The sequence below is a fragment of the Podarcis muralis genome, chromosome 2 (assembly GCF_964188315.1).
Source record: "Podarcis muralis chromosome 2, rPodMur119.hap1.1, whole genome shotgun sequence".
In the NCBI taxonomy this organism is placed as follows: Eukaryota; Metazoa; Chordata; class Lepidosauria; order Squamata; family Lacertidae; genus Podarcis; species Podarcis muralis.
Window position 1 is genome coordinate 124,459,109 of NC_135656.1, and position 16,494 is coordinate 124,475,602.

Consider the following 16,494-nt stretch of genomic DNA (forward strand, 5'->3'; position numbering starts at 1 on the left):
ATAGATAGATAGATAGATGATAGATAGATAGATAGATAGATAGATAGATAGATAGATAGATAGATAGATATAGATAGATAGATGATAGATAGATAGATAGATAGATAGATAGATAGATAGATAGATAGATAGATAGATAGATAGATAGATATAGATAGATAGATGATAGATAATTTATTATGGTTGGAGAAACATACTTGGGGGTACAGTCACAGAAGGAAAACAAACAATTAAAACAATGTACAACAAGAAATTTAAAATTTATAAATGCGATAATCGTATAGGCACTTGAAACTTTAAGATAAACTACGGCAGGGAGCTGACCCAGATTCACCCATGGAACTGAGTCTGGGGATTTTCTTAATGAACTAGTTTTGAGTTGGGAGATGGTCTGTGCCTACAGAAGGGTTTAAATAAATGAATAACCAAAGGTGCAAAAACTGTCAGAACCTGCGTTCGACCGAGCTCCTCCGGAATCGCCTCCGACGTGATTAACGACCTGAGCCACTGATAAGGCTCCAGGCAGATTCCCATTACGCAGAGTTTCAAAGCAGCAGAAGTGATGAGAAGTTTGAGCTACATTGCTAGGTTTTGTTTTCTAGGCTATGCAGACAGAAAAGAAATCCATCCTCTCTCTGTGAGAGACAGAGAGCAACTGAACGACAAAGGAACAGGAAACCAGTAACATCACATCTGTCTCCTGTCTTCCGTGAGACTTCCAACAGCCTGGAATCTCTGGAATGTAAACAGAGTCCTGTGACTCCAAGAGCACAGCACAGTGGCAACACACAGAAACCAACAAAAACCACCTTTTCACAGGTGAAGTTGTGTGGAAATGGGCAGATTTCCCCCCTCCAGGATGGACACGTGACGCACTCTGTGAATATTGACCTTTAATTGAAGGAAACAGTTCAAAGACAACAGCGGGAGGTTGAGGACAATCTTTATTGGTGCAGCTCAGAGCAAATCATCCCAAGGCTTGACATCGTTATCACCACAAAATAGCTAAATCTTTACAGAGCAATTAAGAAATCACCGGCTCAGTGGAGATAAAAGCATCAGGGCAAAAGGAGGAGATGGGCTGTCCCTGGAAATGGACTCATGTTGCGAGGGAGGGGGGAAAGAGAGATTGAGGAGGAATAATAGGGGTGTGCGCATTTAATTTATTGTTATATTGGGGGGGGCACCCCTGAATTCCTGGACCCAGTAATGGGTTGAATCAAGGTCTCTGAATCTCCAGATCTAGCAGGGATCCAAAAGCTGGAATACTGATAATGGCTGCTAAGAATGAGCCATGAAGGAAGTGGGGGGAGCCCCACCCTGAGGTCCAAATTAGTGAGCAGGGACAAGAGTTTTGGGGATTTCAGTTGCTGTGGCCTGATGGGGGGGGGGAGGTTTCAGTCTGTCAGCAGCCAGCTGGAAGGAGAGTCTCGGAACATGGCTGGTGTCTGTCTGAATCCAAAGCTGCTTTGGCCAGGGACCTCTTGGGGTTTTGATGCTGTGAGCCCATCAGACTCAGGATGTATATATATGTGTCAATAAACCATATAACCTAAAGACACCAGAGTTTTCGCTGCACCTCATTTCCTGGACCCCTGGAACCTCACACCACTCAAACATTGGGGTGGGGTGTATCAATAGTTGGGTAATGCCCACTTTGATCACGAAGAAGCTGTTGGGACTAATTTGCAACAAGAGGAAACGGGTCTTTGACTCCTATTTTCTCCAGAAGGCAGGTCCTTCCGAGAAGGGGCTGGCTGAAAGTGAGTCAAAGCTTACGAGGAGGAAAACTTACGGGGAAATTCTGTGAGCTCCAGATCCTACAATGTGCCTTTCCAGGAAAGCATGAATTGCTGGTTTGACTGCACTTTAAGTATCGTACATGGAAGGGCAGCTGCTTGGAGGGTAGAAGGGATAGAAAGACTCACCCTCTGAAACATCAGTTGAGCCACTGCCAGTCAGTGTGGGCATATGGGACCAGACCTAGTGCAGACACTGCTGAGCCAGATGGACTCGGTCTAAGGCAGTTTCCAGTGACCCTGTGTTCCCAGGTCACCCAAGGGGCAGCTGGGAGGGGGGAGCCATCTTAGTCCACAGCAAGAAGAGCAACAAAGGAATTGGGTGTGGGGAACCTTCTACAACACAAGGGCCACATTCTCTTCTGGGGAACCTTCTGGGGGCCACACACCAATGATGGGCAGGAGCAGAGCATCAAAGGCCAGTGTGAAGTTTTCAGAGGAGACCAGTCTCTGCACAAGCTCACCCTCCCCTCTCCATCCTCCGTCAAGGCAAGCAAGAAACATGATTGAAGGACAAATCCCAGCCAAGAGTCTGAGGGAAGGGACAATGCAAGGCTGGGGAGAATCCCAGGGGCCACATGGAGTGGTTTCGGAGGCACATGGGACCCTCATCAATTCAGTTGTGAGGCTCCCCATCAGGGCTTGATTTTGATTTTACAGAATCATAGAGAAGGGACCCCCAAGGTCATCTAGCCCAACCTCCTGCAAAGAGGAATCTCAAGGATCAGGGTCCCCATCAGGGCTTGAAGGACCAGTCCTGGCAGTCTGAGGAGATTCATGGTTGTTTTCAGGGACAGCTCAGGCTCCTCCAGGGAGATTCAAGGCGCAAATTCTCTAGCAGAGAGGTGCAAAGAAGGAATCAGGTTGCCGTAACTTGCAATCTACAAGCGGAAAGGGAAACAGAAAAAGAAACTTTCCCCAAATGACAAGCAAGCAACAGAGGTGGGGGAGGGGTGGACACTGTCGTTCTTGATCTGTGACTCCTTCCATCCACCTTCCAAGGAGGTTTCCACCTCTGAGCATGGACAGAGGGCAACTGGCAGGAAGAACAGAGCTTCTCGACATCCCAGGATCCTGATGGAGCAGCGGAGTCTAAGTGATGAGTCCTGCAGGCAGAGAAGAGAGAGACAAGCCCATCACTGTGGGGTGAGGAATGGGGAGAAAGGGGCAGAAGAATCCCTGGCAAGATTGGGGGGACACTCCATAGAGCGGCCATCAGAGATTGTGAACTACAATTCCCATCACCACCAGTTATGGGCCTGGCAGGGGGGGCTCTAAGGAGGGAAGGAGGCAGAGGGAGGGAGACTTGGCTGGCTTTGGCACTGGAGAAGAGGAGCTTCAGAAGAGACCAAGGAGATCTCTCTAGATCAGAAATGGGGAACCACGGACCCTGGAGCAAACTTGGCCCCCAGGCCTCTCTTTCTGCTCTGAACCCTCTTTGAGTGATTCCACCTCCCTTGAACTCTAAAGATGCCCCTTGCTTGCCTGGACCAAGAACAGAGAGGGGCAGAAAGTAATCCACTCAGCAATACGGAAATTGGCACGTTTCTCTCCCCCACCTGCCCAGCAATATCATGTGGGCCCCGGAAGGAGGGGATGCAGCCTTTGGGGTGAAAGAGGACCCCCCCCCTGGAATAGATGCCCTGCAATGGGCAGAAGAGCTTTGTCTCCCAAGGGCCAAACGCCAGCCCTGGTCTCCTCACTTGGCCTCTGCTAAGGAACTTTCCTTGACTGTCTCCCAGGTGGGACATTCCCCTGGAGACCCACTTCCAGGACATGATATTGGAGTGTGTGCATCAGGGGATGGATTGATCCATAGGAAGCCCCTCCCCTCTGTTCTACAAGGAAGCCATGGCGGGGGCACAGCAAGCAGCCAGGAGAAGGGGGTTGGGGGAGGAGGGGGAGGATGGAAGAGCAGAGAGGAAAGTTACCTGGAGGCTGAGGAACAGCTTGCCCTGGGAGAGAGAGAAAAGAATGGAAAGATTCAGTCAGCACCAGATATCCCCTGAAATAGCTTCTCTGGGAACATGCCCCCCCACCCAGATCAAGATGACACACTCCAGGCACAGCTAGGAACTTTCTCCCCCTTATTCTGTCCTATGGACTATGAGGGGTGAAAGAAGAGTCTTTGTAGGAAATAAATATTTCCTTCCCAATACAGATGTTCCCTGGGGAACATCTTGCTAACTAACCTCTTTCCCATTACCCAATGCCCCCACCCCACAAACCCTCCCATATTCCTTAGGCTGCCTCCTTTGGGGCTCTGCATTGCCCAGTTGTTGATTTATTTCAGAGACACAAACAGCGAAAAGACCCAAGGGAGATGAATTCCGCCTCCTGACTGTAAGTGTCTCAAAGGCCCTTCGCTCAGCAGGGAGAGAGAGCCTTTGACTTACTGCTGGGACCAGGAAGCTGCAAAACATCTGTGTCCTTACTTTGCTCAATTGCTTCAGAGCCAGAGGTGCTTTTGAATTTCTCCCTCATATGTTGAATGGGAGGTTTAGGTCTTAATCTACAGATGTGAACCACAGACCATCTCCATAATAGCTGAGGCTCCATTGGAGGCACCAGGAGGGACCTCCTAGGAGTGGAGAAGGAACAGAACCTTCTCCAGACCCGCTGCCTAAGAAGAGGAGGGGAGCCTGGAGCCCACCCCAGCCCCACACCCAACCCTCCCTCTCCCCCTGGCACCCCACCCTCACCTTTCTTGTTCTTCAGGTAAAGGGCGAGTCCAGTGGCCCCAAAGACCAGCCCCAGCACAATCCCCACAATCCCCGTCCACATCTTGCTCCTGGCAGAGTCCGACTGTGGCTCTGAAGAAAGAAAAAGCCCTGAGTGAGGAAAGGCAGGCCTGGGATCAGCCCCCTGAGGGGGGAGCAACCCATCCAGCCCCCCAGGAATGCCCCCCACTCCCAGTAGGAAGGCGTCGTACCCCATTTCACCGTGACGGGGCCTTCAAAACTGGCGTGCTCCACCTGGCAGGTGTAGACGTCTCCACGTTCTGGCTTTGTCTCCAGCATCACCTCAATATGAAAGGTCCAGTCCCCGTTCCGGATGAGGTCTGTGGTCCACACTTTGGGCTCCTCCTTCCCATTCCTGAACCACTTGATCTCGATCCCCGCAGGGAAGAAGCGGTTCACGGTGCAAATCAGCAGAGTGTTGTGTGGTGAAGATTCAACGTTGTCTGTGGGGGTGATCTTCACCTTGGGCTGGACTGTGGGAGGGAGGCAAGGGAGATGTGGGAGGAAGGTCAGAGATTTAGGAAGGGAGGGACCTGGAGGCTTCAAGGGAGGGAGGAGAGGCCACAGTTAAGGGGGGAGGGGGCTAGCCAGGGTGAAGCCTCTAGAGGGGCGCAACTGAGGCTCCCAGTTTGCAGGGGGGCCCTTTCTCTGACCGCAGCCCCCCCCCCCTGGCTCCAGAGTCTAAAAGCATCTGCTAAGCACCAGAGTGATGCTAATCTGCAAGGGGAAGCCGGAAAACCTAGAAAAGTATCTCCCATTCCCTTTCCGCCTGTCTGTTTTTGGAACTGAGTGCGAAAGAGAAATCCTGGAGAAGGTTGCTCTCCAAGCAAAGTTGAAATGGGAAAGTCTTCTTTTTCTTTCTTCTTCTTTTGCTTCCCTTAAAGCCTCAGAGATGAATTAGAAGTGGTGAAGGGATCAGCCCTTTTCCTGCCCTTTTGGGAACAGAAGCACTTTGGAATATTGCTTGCTTGTGTGTTCATTTTGTGTGTGTGTGTGTGTGTGTGTGTGTGTGTGTGTGTGTGTGTGTGTGTTTGGATCTCTAGAAGACAACATACATGTTTACACCACGTGAACACGTAGAGAGGACACTGCTGCCTACAATCAGCTACAAAAACTGAATCCTCTTTATGCTGAAAATAAAATACCTGCAATGAATGAAATGTGATGCTGACATACAAAGCTCTTTGTATTTATCCCTTCCTGTAATTTGGAAGGAAAATGTAACCAAACCACTTTAAATTCTTTAATTGCAATGGTTCAGCAGCCAGCATTTTTAAAAGGAAACTTGTGGAGTATTTATTCTTTTATTTTATTCTTTAGAGCCTTAAACTGCCTTTACTACTCAGAAGTCCCATTGAATTCAATGCAGCTTACTCTGAGATAACTGTGTAAAGATTCTGCAGTCTTATACTGCAAACTTAAGCATTTTTACTCAGAGGTATACGACTGATTTCAGTAGGACTTACTCTCTGGTATGTGCCTGATCATTATCATAGTTTCCATTATTTTTATTATTATTATTATTATTATTATTATTATTATTATTATTATTTACAGTCATAATATTTCTTAGAACACACACAGACAATTTTACTATTTGGAGAGACTATTTCTCTTCTCCAGCCCTTTTTATGCCCTTTATGAACAAGTGTCAAGTTTTGTGCGTGTATGCAAATACACATGGGGTGTGTGTGACAAAACTGGGTCTTTGCCTGGGTGACAGAAAGCCTAGTTTGGGCTCCCCCGGGACAATCAGTCAATCCTACGCTCCCAGCCCCCAACTTCCCACTCCCACCAGTGGATCTCTGACCCCCCCCCCCATCTACCCAGAGTCATCCCAGTTTCCCCAGGGGTCAGGCTGCGCATTCCACAAACTGGGAACTCCTCCTCCCTGGGGGGGGGGCTGGGATGCCCCTCCCCTTCCTAGGACTCTTTCCATCCTTCTGTCTCATTTCCCAGTCCTGGGAATCTCAGGAGTTTGTCCTTCCTATTTTCCTGGCAAACAGGATGATCTTCAGAAATCACTGCACAGTATCCTTTTGATTTAGGGATGATCCCTGGAGAACGGGGGCAGGGCTGGAGGGGAGCCTGGTGGCTGAAAATAGTAATGAGTGGGTGGGAAGGAAATGGACCATGTTTATTATAATTATTATTTAATCCTGAACGTATGTGATTTTGAGATTGTGGGGTTAATTTCTAACCCCCCCCCCATTAAACATCCTGATTCCCCAGAAACCTGGACATATGGCAGCCCAACCTGAATCCATGTCAGGTGTGCAGGAAACGACATGCTAAGGTGTCACAGTTAATAATTGAGTAATGTCCAAACAACATCATGTTGTACTTTAAAAATGTTCAGGGTTTCTGCTTGAAATGTGCTTTCTCTGCTCCCCTGAAAGGCTGCTATGTCCCCCTTGTAGCCCCCCACTCTAATGTAGTCCAGCGTTGGACTGTGTCCTGGGTTCAAATCCCCCCTGGGCCTTGAGTCTCCTGGGTGTCCCTGGCCAGCCCCCCCTCAGCCTGGCCTCCCTCACAGGGTCGTTCTGGGGGTGGAATGAGGGGAGGGAGGGCCATAGACATCACATGCAGTAAATGAAGTTTAAGGAAGTTTTTAATGTTCTATTGTGCTTTTAATTCTATCGGGAGCCACCCAGAGTGGCTGGGGAAACCCAGCTAGATGGATGGGGTATTAATAATAATAATAATAATAATAATAATAATAATAATAATAAATCATTACTTCTATTATTGTTGTTGTTATTGTTTGTTGTTGTTATTTGTTGTTGTTGTTGTTGTTGTTGTTGTTGTTGTTGTTGTTGTTGTTGTAAACACTGCAATTTTATGTTGCAAGCTGCCCTGAGATCTACAGGTATAGGGTGAGATGCGAATTTAATTAATAATAAATAACTAAACTAAGAGAGACACCCTCCAGATTGCAGTACACGAAACGGGTTATGATGCTTCCAGGGACATAAACTCCAGCATCTGCCTCTGGAGTGGGGGTCAGGAAAGGCCCCTCTTCCTCTCTGAAAAGCGGGATGGGGGGGCCCGGGGGGGCGGCAGCAGCGACAGGGGCTTCGAGGGGGGAAAGTCCCGGGTCCACCCCCACCCCACCCCCGTTTTGGGTTCTTCCGGGGGCCCGTTTCCCATGACGCCCCCCTCCCCCGAGTCTGGACTCACCGCGCTGCGCCTGGGAGAGGGGCTCGAAGATCTCGTAGTTGTGCCGGCAGAAGACATCCCCGGCGGCCTTCTTACTCCGCAGGAAGTCCTTGTCCTGGTTCCATCCCTTGGCGTCGGGCTCCCCCAGTTCAGCCACAGCCACGAACTTCCCTCGGTCGCTGTCGAAGTAGAGGAGCTCCTGCCGGTCGAAGAAGTCCCTATATAGGTAGCGGATCCGCTGCGTCCCGTTGGAGAAGTGGCACTCGGACTTATGCTGGTACAGGAAATGCTCTGCGGGGGGGGGGGGGAATGAAATGGGGGGGGATGGAGACTTCCGGTTGCCTTAAGGGCGCAGCTCTCACCATAGCGGATAGTTGCACCTGCCGGGCAGGAGAGAGATAGTCTCTCTCTCTCTCTCTCTCTCTCTCTCTCTCTCTCTCTCGTGATCCCATGGCAGGAGGGAGGGGGGCGGACACTGAGCAGGGAGACCCCCCTTCACTTCTTCCCAAAGGAAAGGGAGAGAACGATAGCGAAACGCCGTTGTGGAGGGGGAGTCACAACCTCCAAGGCCCTGGACCCCATGGACGTAGCCAGGATTTTTGAAGGGGGGGAACAGAACGGAGCTATCTGATTTATATAATTTATGAACTTAGGGAAGCAACTGCTCCCTGCCCCCCATGGCTACGCCCCTACTTATCTCCAGTTTTTTAAAAACGTAAACCTCCCTCCCCCCTTTTATTGCCCTCCGGCTGCAAGAGGAAATGTTGGGGGTGGGAGAGAGACCAGGAAAAGGGCGAGATGCCGAAGAGGGTGGGAGACGCTTCTCTGCTCTGAACGGGGGCTTCACTACAACCCCCCCCCCCCACGAGACCCCCCTCTACCGGCTAGACCCGGTTTCACTTTCGCTTTCCCTGCCAGAGCGCAGGAAGCGACGCCTGTCTACGCAGGAGCCCATTTCGGCACCCAGAGGACCCTGGGGGGGGGGGGGGGGCGGGAGACTGGGAGAGGGGGCCTGCCGCGAGGGGGGGGGAGTTCAGGGTCCCCTTTTCTCCAGTTTTGCTGCCGGTGGCATGGGCATGGGCAAGGAGGGGCAGCTTACCCCCCCCCCCATGATATCAATAAGCATCAATAAAAATACATAGCAAACTGAAGTTCCCCCTCCTAACAAAAGTCCTGCCCCTCCCCAACAAAAATCCTGGCTACGCCCATGCCTGTGTTAGGAGCAGAAGAAAGGTATATTTATGCTTTATGTGGAGTCCTTTATAGAGTTAATAATTGGTTACGAGATCTCTTGGAAATGATGGGAGATAAATGGACTAATAATTATAAGGATGATTTTGAGAAGCAGGTGAAGAAGCGCTCAGGGCCAGATTCAGCTGTGCTCCCCGCCCACCCCCCAAAAAGTTCCCTAGGGCTGCCTGCCATCAGCTGTCCTGCAGGAAGACTATTTAATGTGTGAATACTGTGGTTTTATTACAATTCAATTGAATGTTACTTGTAAGCTGCTGGCGTAGGATTTTAATCCTGAAAGGTGGGATATAATTAATTGCAATAAATGAATGCTTTCTCCTCCCCAATCCCAGAAGCCTGAGCTGCTCTTTTCCAGTGGGGGGAGTATTTCCCCTTCCCTCCTGCCCCTTTGCCCCCAGTGTCCTGGAAAAAGCAAAGATCCCCCGTGGGGAAGCAAGGATTCTTCAACACCAACTTCGCTGAACTGAACCAAGTTGTTCGGATGCCTGATTAACTACTCCAGTCCTAACTTAAAAACGGAAAGTGTAATGCTGGAAGTCAACAAAAGAGGTTTAAAGATTCTCTCTCAAGGCAAATCTAATAAAATGTACTATAAACACTGACAATTGGGAAACACTGGCCTGCGAGCGCTCCAACTGGAGTACAGCTTTATAAAGGCGTCCTGGGCTTTGAAGACGCTAAAACTCAGGACGCAAGGGAGAAACGTGCTGAGAGGAAGACACGCCTGGCAAATCCACACTGTGATCTACTCCTGCCCGAAACCAATGTCCCCACTGTGGAAGGACGTGTGGATCCAGAATTGGCCTCCACAGTCACTTACGGACTGACTGCCAAGATCATGGAAGACCATCCAGGAGGGATCTTCAAAGGAGCCCCACCGATGGGGGTCCCGCTAAGCCGAGTTTCCCCTTACTTCTTCCATTGCAGACTCTTTGCTCACCTGGAGGCGCCTCCACGCCCAGCCCCTCCGAAGCGGAGACCACCAGCATCCCCAGCAGGAGCCCCCCAAAGGCCAAAGGCGCAGCGCCGGATCCCCCCATCCTTCTCTCTTCTTCGCCCCCCAAGACTCCCAAATGGGACTTTCTCCGCTCAGCTCCGGGGGAAACTCCTGCCCAAGCCCCGCCCACCCCACCGCCCCGCCCCGCGAGCGTCCAATCCGCCTCCGAGCCCAGGCCGCGTCATCGGTCGCCAGGCAGGGAACTCCTGGAAAGAGCATTATCAGGGCTCTCTCTGCTCTCGCTCGACCTGCAAGTTCCTCTTTGCCTTCTCAGCTGCTTCTGATGTCTCCATTGTTGCTGCGTCGCGTGTGAATAAACATCTTCCCCAGAAAACCTTTGGGGGGATATAAAGCTTAACAAGAACCTGTCAGTTCCATTCAAAACTTTACTCTGGCAGCAAAAAGGGACATTTCAGACTCAGGCTTCAAAAGAGCGAGATGCGCTTTTCTTCTGCTGCGTTTTAAGCCGCTAAACCTTCGTTCCTTCATGTATCCGGAAAGAGGAAGGAAGTTTCAAGGGGGGAATAACTGTCTGCTGAGGGAGGGGGCTCCCCCCTTCGCCCCCCCAGCCTGCATCCCCAGGAGACCTGGCAGCCCCCCAGTAAGGAGACCCCTCACCCCAATAAAAGCCCCCTCCAGCCCCCAGCTCCCCTTTGCAAGAAAGTGTCTGGTGTCCGAGGAGCCCCATGAAGAAACACACAGGGGGGAGACAGAGAGGAGCCCCCGCAGCCCCTTCCCTGGAAGAGACCCCTCCCCTCTTGGGGAGATACAGCCCCCCCCACCCCCACCCCAAATGCTGCTGTTTTCGCTCCGGCTGAGGCTCCTGCCTGGGGAGGGTTTACCTGGAGACAGGCTGGTCATCGCCAGGGCGCTTTCTCATTGGCCGAGCTGGCAGGGACTTTTCTGCTGCGCCAAAGCCGCCCCCTGGCCGCCCCCGCCCCACAGCCACTTGGAGGGCGAGCATCCAGGAGGAAGGGGCAAGGGACACTTGGGCTTGAATCGCCCCTCGCCCGCCTCGGCCCAGGAAGAGCTGCAGAGATGGAGCCCAGAGGAGGAAGAGGGGGAGGAGGAGGAAGAGCCCTTTGCTGCCTCTGGGCGACCCTCCTCCTCGCCCCGCCAAGAGGGGCCGGAGCCCTGAAAGGTCAGGGGGCGCAGAGGAAGGGGGAGATGTCTGGGGAGGGGTCCCGGGAGGGGGGCTGGGGGGGAATGGGGGAGAAAGATTGCGCCCCTGGGCGTTGCTTGTGGGTCTCTTGGGCTACAGGGAAGAGAAGCCCCCTCCCCCCGACAGGTGCAGAAGCTGCGCCCGGGAAGACGGAGGGATGGGGGGAGGAAGGGAATTGGACGCGCGCCCCCCCCCCCACGAAAGAGTGCTGGGAGTTGCGTGGAATGGGAGGATGATGGACTAGGAGGATTTGGTCCCTCAAATAAGGTGGTCTAGGTTTTGTTTAAAAAAAGAAGAAGGGGAAAACGGGGTGAAAACAGCATTCCCCCCCCACACCTACCTTAAAAGATCGGAGTCTGTGCCTTTCCTGTTACAAGGAGGAAAAGGGAAATAAAACAAGAATTATTATTCCTCTCTGTGGGCTCGGCTGCCACAGAGACCTGCCTGGTCCGGAAGCCCCCAGTGGTCGCCCCCAAAAGAATTCAGCCCCCACCCCATTGCCCCCGAAGACAGAGTGGTCTCTCTCCTGGCACAAAAGGGGCCAGAAACTCTGACGGACTCTAAAAAAACTCGGAGCAAAACCTGCTCTCTTCGGCTGCCCCTTCATAGCAAGGAACCCAGCCGGACGTAAAGGGACTTCACTCCCGAGAAGACGCGATTTAGTCTGCGTGAGTGAGTGAACTCTACAAGGAAGTCGCTTTAGGAAAGGAAAGAGGCGCATGGCCAATGGCTCTGTCTGTGTGTCCAACAGATTTATCTCTTTTAAAAGCATGCCCAAATTTTAATTCGTGGCATGAGGTAAGTCAAGAGGTGACTGTTGATGATCCACGGTTGAAAGAGCAAATGTAATTATTACTGGTTTCACTTTGGGAACAGGGTGGAGATCTAGGCACATGGAGACATGGATTGTTCTCTTGAATGATTATTCCAACTTTCTACCAGTCACCCACATTCAAGTGCACCCAGGACCACCTTTTGGAAATGAGGGGATTTTAAAACTGACGTATTTGTGTGTTTGGGAGCAGATGAAGCCCCCCCCGTCTACTTAGAGAGCCTTCTTGGTGGTGGCCCCATTCCTAGCAACAGGGCAGGTTCTCCCTCATCCTGCTGCGGGGTCCTAAAGCCTCCCCCTCTCTCTCCCACCCCTGCAGTGGAGGACACCCTGGTGGAGCTGGACTTCTTCCAGGAGAGCTTCCCTTCGGAGAAGAAGTCCGGGGAGTTCCTGCTGGAGTTTGACAACGAGGAGATCCTGCACGTGGACTGGGAGAAGAAGCAGAACGTCTGGAGGCTGCCGGACTTCCAGCGCTTCACCAGCTTTGAGGTGCAGGGCGCCCTGGCCAACATCGCCGTCATGAAGAACAACATGGAGGTGCTCATGAAGCGAAGCAACCGCACCCGTGCCCTGAACGGTAGGACACGCGAGGGGGGCAGGGGAGAGAGCTGGGGGGCAGGCAGGGGGTGGTCTCTTGGCTTCTGACCCGGAAGACCCTTCAGGACCCCTTTCTGCCTCCCCAGAGGGAACTCTGCTCCAGGGAGCCAGTCCTTGGCTGACTGAGACAGGCTAAAAGGAAAGGGAAGCCTGGTGGGAGGGGCAGCACTGCACTCTGTACAAGCTCAGAGGCATTCCCAAACCTGAACACCCGGTGCAGAATTACCCACAGCAGCTAATTGCTATGCTTTCCATTTCTAGACTGCTTCAAATGGGTTTTAATCCCATTTCTTTCTCCATCTCCTTCCTCAGTTGCTCCTTCGGCCACTGTGTACCCGGAAAACGCCGTGGAACTGGGGGACCCCAACGTCCTCATCTGCTTTGTGGACCGGTTCTCCCCCCCAGTGCTGAACGTCACCTGGCTGAAGAACAACGAGGTGGCCTCCGAGGGCGTGGAGGAGACAGACTTCTACCCCAGCGTGGACAACACTTTCCGCAAGTTCTCCTACCTCCCCTTCGTCCCTGAGCAGGGAGACATCTACGTCTGCCAAGTGGAGCACTGGGGCATCCCAGAGGGAAAGATGGAGAAGATCTGGGGTAAGCACCGGGCAGGATTGGGGCTTTTCTCTGGGACTTGAACTCAGAAACCCAGATTCATGGCTTATAAGAAACATGTTCTGATGATCAGAGTAATTTATGCAAGTGAAGTACACTTGCAGTTTTGAATAATTTATTCTGCTCTTGCTAGCCGCCTTTTAGGGGTTCCTTGAGGTAGTTTCTCTCAGTTTAACTTAAAAGTGTGTGCATTAAGGGCTGTGTGGCGTGTGTGTCAGGACTCCTGGGTTCTTTCTTCCGCTGAACACAGAGAAACAGAGTCCCCCCTTAGCCCTGTCCTCTCTCTCTCCATCCCAGTTTCCAAGGCGCCCTCTCCCATCCCGGAGACGATGGAGAACGTGCTGTGTGCCCTGGGCTTGGCCTTTGGCATCCTGGGCATCATCGCTGGCACCATCCTTTTCTTCAAGGCCATGAGGATGAACGATCGCAGGGGCTTCATGTGAGTCGAACTCGTTTCCCTTCAGGGGCTCAGAGACAAATGCAAGGAAAGCCAAAATACACAGCAAAGGGGGGGCTCATCCTGCCCAGAAGGTGCTCAGCCTCCATACTCCCAGCTCACCAGCTCCCTTCTCCTTCCTTTTCAGATAATGGAGGATTCCTTTCCTGACAGCCTCTTCCTTGAACCCTCTCAGCTCAGCTCCTTTCCCAAGAGTCTCTTCTGCTACAAATCAGCTGGAAGGAGTTGCTTCCTCCGTGTGCAGATTATCCTTAGAAGCTTTTGGGATAATATGTTTAACTTTAAAGAACAATTATGATAGCCAAAGGTGCTTAGGCAGACTTAGATTAATTTTCTCCCTTTTATGTTTCCCTCTTACCAAAGAAATTGTTCTCAGACTATTTAAGTAAATAAGAAAAGTATATGGATTACTTACATTAATGTCTTGCCATGGTTCAACATTTACAGCTCCCTCTATGCAGGTTCTGAAACTCCCTGGTGCCTTTACTCCTGGCCGTCTAGTAATTGTGCATTTTATAGAATCATAGAATTGTAGAGTTGCAAGGGACCCTTAGGGTCATCTAGTCCAACCCCCTGCAGTGCAGGAATCTCAGCTAAATCATCTCTGACAGAGGGGCTTGTGGTTTGGGTGCCGATCCTCCCACAAACTCCATGGTTGAGTCTGGATAGTTTTTTGTGGGGGTTTCCTGCTTTGCTTCATCTTGCATCTGCATGGCTCAAGGAGACCCCCTGCCAACAGAGTGTCAGGCATACTAATTCATATCTCCATCCCACTTACCCAAAACCATTCACCTCCCTCTCCAGTTTTTGGAGAGAGCCTTACTCAGTTCCGTGCATTGCACTGCAGGAATACACCCCTCAGGTGTTTCGTTGATCCCAAAGAGGATTCATCCATCTTGTTGGGGTAGTTTAGTTGCGAAGAGACCCCAAACACCTTTCTCATCCACATAAAGCAGGGTTGCATCTGTCTGTGTAGAGGAAAAGATCCTTTCTTCTTCCGCAAAACTTTCCCAATGGCTTCTGTGCAGCTCAATTGCTGTTTTTCATACATGCTCCCATATTTCCAAAAGCAATGAATAAATATTACAGTTTGTTGATTTGTTTCTAGTGCTGTTTTCTCTGCCTATAAGCTCTGGATATATTTATTATTTTAAAACGAAAAGGTGAACCGTTGTGGAAATGGGTAGCATTGCAACCAGAGTGGCTACACTGACTCCTCGTGTCTCTAGGCCCAGATTTTGGGAGATAAAAAAAGACCACGGAAGCCAGCTAGAGCAAAGGGACCCTTATCAGTCTGATAACCTAATTCTTCTGGTCCTCAAGGCCTGCTGTGGGTTGTGTGAAGAACCAAACCATTATCCCACAGGACCCGTAGATTCCCACTCTGGGTGAACAGAGGAGAGAAACAGAACAGCCCACCCCCCTGTCCTAAAATGCCTCACCAGATCAAAGCACCTGCTCTTCCTGAGACTGGAGTGAGTGATGGGGGGAAGAGGGAGGAAATGTGCAGAGACCCCCTCCAAATCCAATGTGCATGACTGCATCTCTTCTGCCAGGGGGACCAACCTGCAGGCAAGGGGTGTGTTTCAGGACCTGCAAGGTCAGGATGTGACCCAGTCTGCCTGCCCAGACCTCCATCATGAGTTGACTGTGTTGCCTGGAACATGCCTTAAAAGCCTCAGAGAAGGATTCACTCTTTGCTGGTTTATCTGGTGTTTTCCTTCCTCTCCCTATTTTTGCTGCCTTATAAAAATAAATTAATGCAAGGAGTTATAGAATCATAGAATCATAGAGTTGGAAGAGACCACAAGGGCCATCGAGTCCAACCCCCTGCCAAGCAGGAAACACCATCAGAGCACTCCTGACATATGGTTGTCAAGCCTCTGCTTAAAGACCTCCAAAGAAGGAGACTCCACCACACTCCTTGGCAGCAAATTCCACTGTCGAACAGCTCTTACTGTCAGAAAGAGTTGTTCAGCTCTTTCTCTCCCCCCCCCCCCTTGCAAGACTCTCCAGAAGGTAAATGACACCACCGAGTGGGGTTTGGAAGAGGCGTCCTTCCTGGCGCCAAGCCTTGAGCAGGAACATCTCAGAGGCCAACAGACAAGGCTCAGCCTGCTGTGCAATTTCATACCTTCTTCTGAATCTCAGATGGTGGGATCCAAATCGGGGGGGGGGGGGCAATTAATGCAGAGAGACAGAAGGCAGAGTTTGGCAGAGGGGCAGGGCAGGAGTGCCATCAGGGCAAGACTTGGGGGCAGAAGGCCAAGGCCCCAGTCGGCAGAAGGAGCAGGAGGCCCCTCAAGGCTGCAGGGCTGACTCTCCACATCTGGAAGCAGCTGAAGGAACACATGCTACCAGTAAGGGGGGTAAGAGTCGGAGCCTAGCATTGCCAAGAGACCCCAAGTGGGCAAGAAGGGGCCCCTGAGCAGTGATCCTTCAGTATGGCAACATTCCTCATATCTGGGATAGGTCTGGTCTGGTGCAAGTGAACAGGGGCCTCCACAGCAGGAGGGCTGATCCCCAAAAGTCAGAAGTTGGAGAAGGGCTGATCCAGAGGGAAAGAGTTGGTGAGAAAGTGGGGTGTGGGTGGCCTGATTTTTGCAGGCAGGCTTCCTCCTCCTTCCTCCCTCTTGCCTGTCAAAGGCTCCTTCTCCCCTTCAGCAGCTCAGGACACAGTCAGAGACCAGCAAGTGCTGCACTCTAAGGGGCTTGGCAAGAGCAACGCGTTTCCTGCCCAGCAACTGATGACCAGTCAGCATCCGGACCTGTGATTGGCTCCCATCAAGCCTCCCCTCCAGGAAAGTCCCCAGAAGGGCAACACTATAGCCCCCCCCCCCAAAAAGCAGCAGCAACAGTAACACTGCTTTACCCCTCCCCCAAC

At 51.5% G+C, this 16,494-nt stretch overlaps 1 protein-coding gene and 1 pseudogene across 2 annotated transcripts; one reads left to right on the plus strand and one right to left on the minus strand.

The window, feature by feature from the left end:
* Window positions 1–926: 926 nt before the first annotated feature.
* Window positions 927–10,494, minus strand: LOC114592621 (H-2 class II histocompatibility antigen, E-S beta chain-like; annotated as a pseudogene). Its single transcript, XR_013391649.1, has 6 exons — window positions 9,891–10,494; window positions 7,721–7,990; window positions 4,732–5,013; window positions 4,502–4,612; window positions 3,731–3,754; window positions 927–2,905 (listed from the first exon to the last, which is right to left on the minus strand). The product of XR_013391649.1 is annotated as an H-2 class II histocompatibility antigen, E-S beta chain-like (transcript).
* Window positions 10,495–10,867: 373 nt separating this feature from the next.
* On the plus strand, window positions 10,868–14,707 carry LOC114592632 (HLA class II histocompatibility antigen, DR alpha chain-like). Its single transcript, XM_028720939.2, has 5 exons — window positions 10,868–11,088; window positions 12,261–12,518; window positions 12,851–13,135; window positions 13,451–13,592; window positions 13,738–14,707. The coding sequence occupies exons 1-5, from the start codon at window positions 10,986–10,988 to the stop codon at window positions 13,739–13,741; spliced, it is 792 nt and encodes a 263-aa protein (XP_028576772.2). The 5' UTR covers window positions 10,868–10,985; the 3' UTR covers window positions 13,742–14,707.
* Window positions 14,708–16,494: the final 1,787 nt, after the last annotated feature.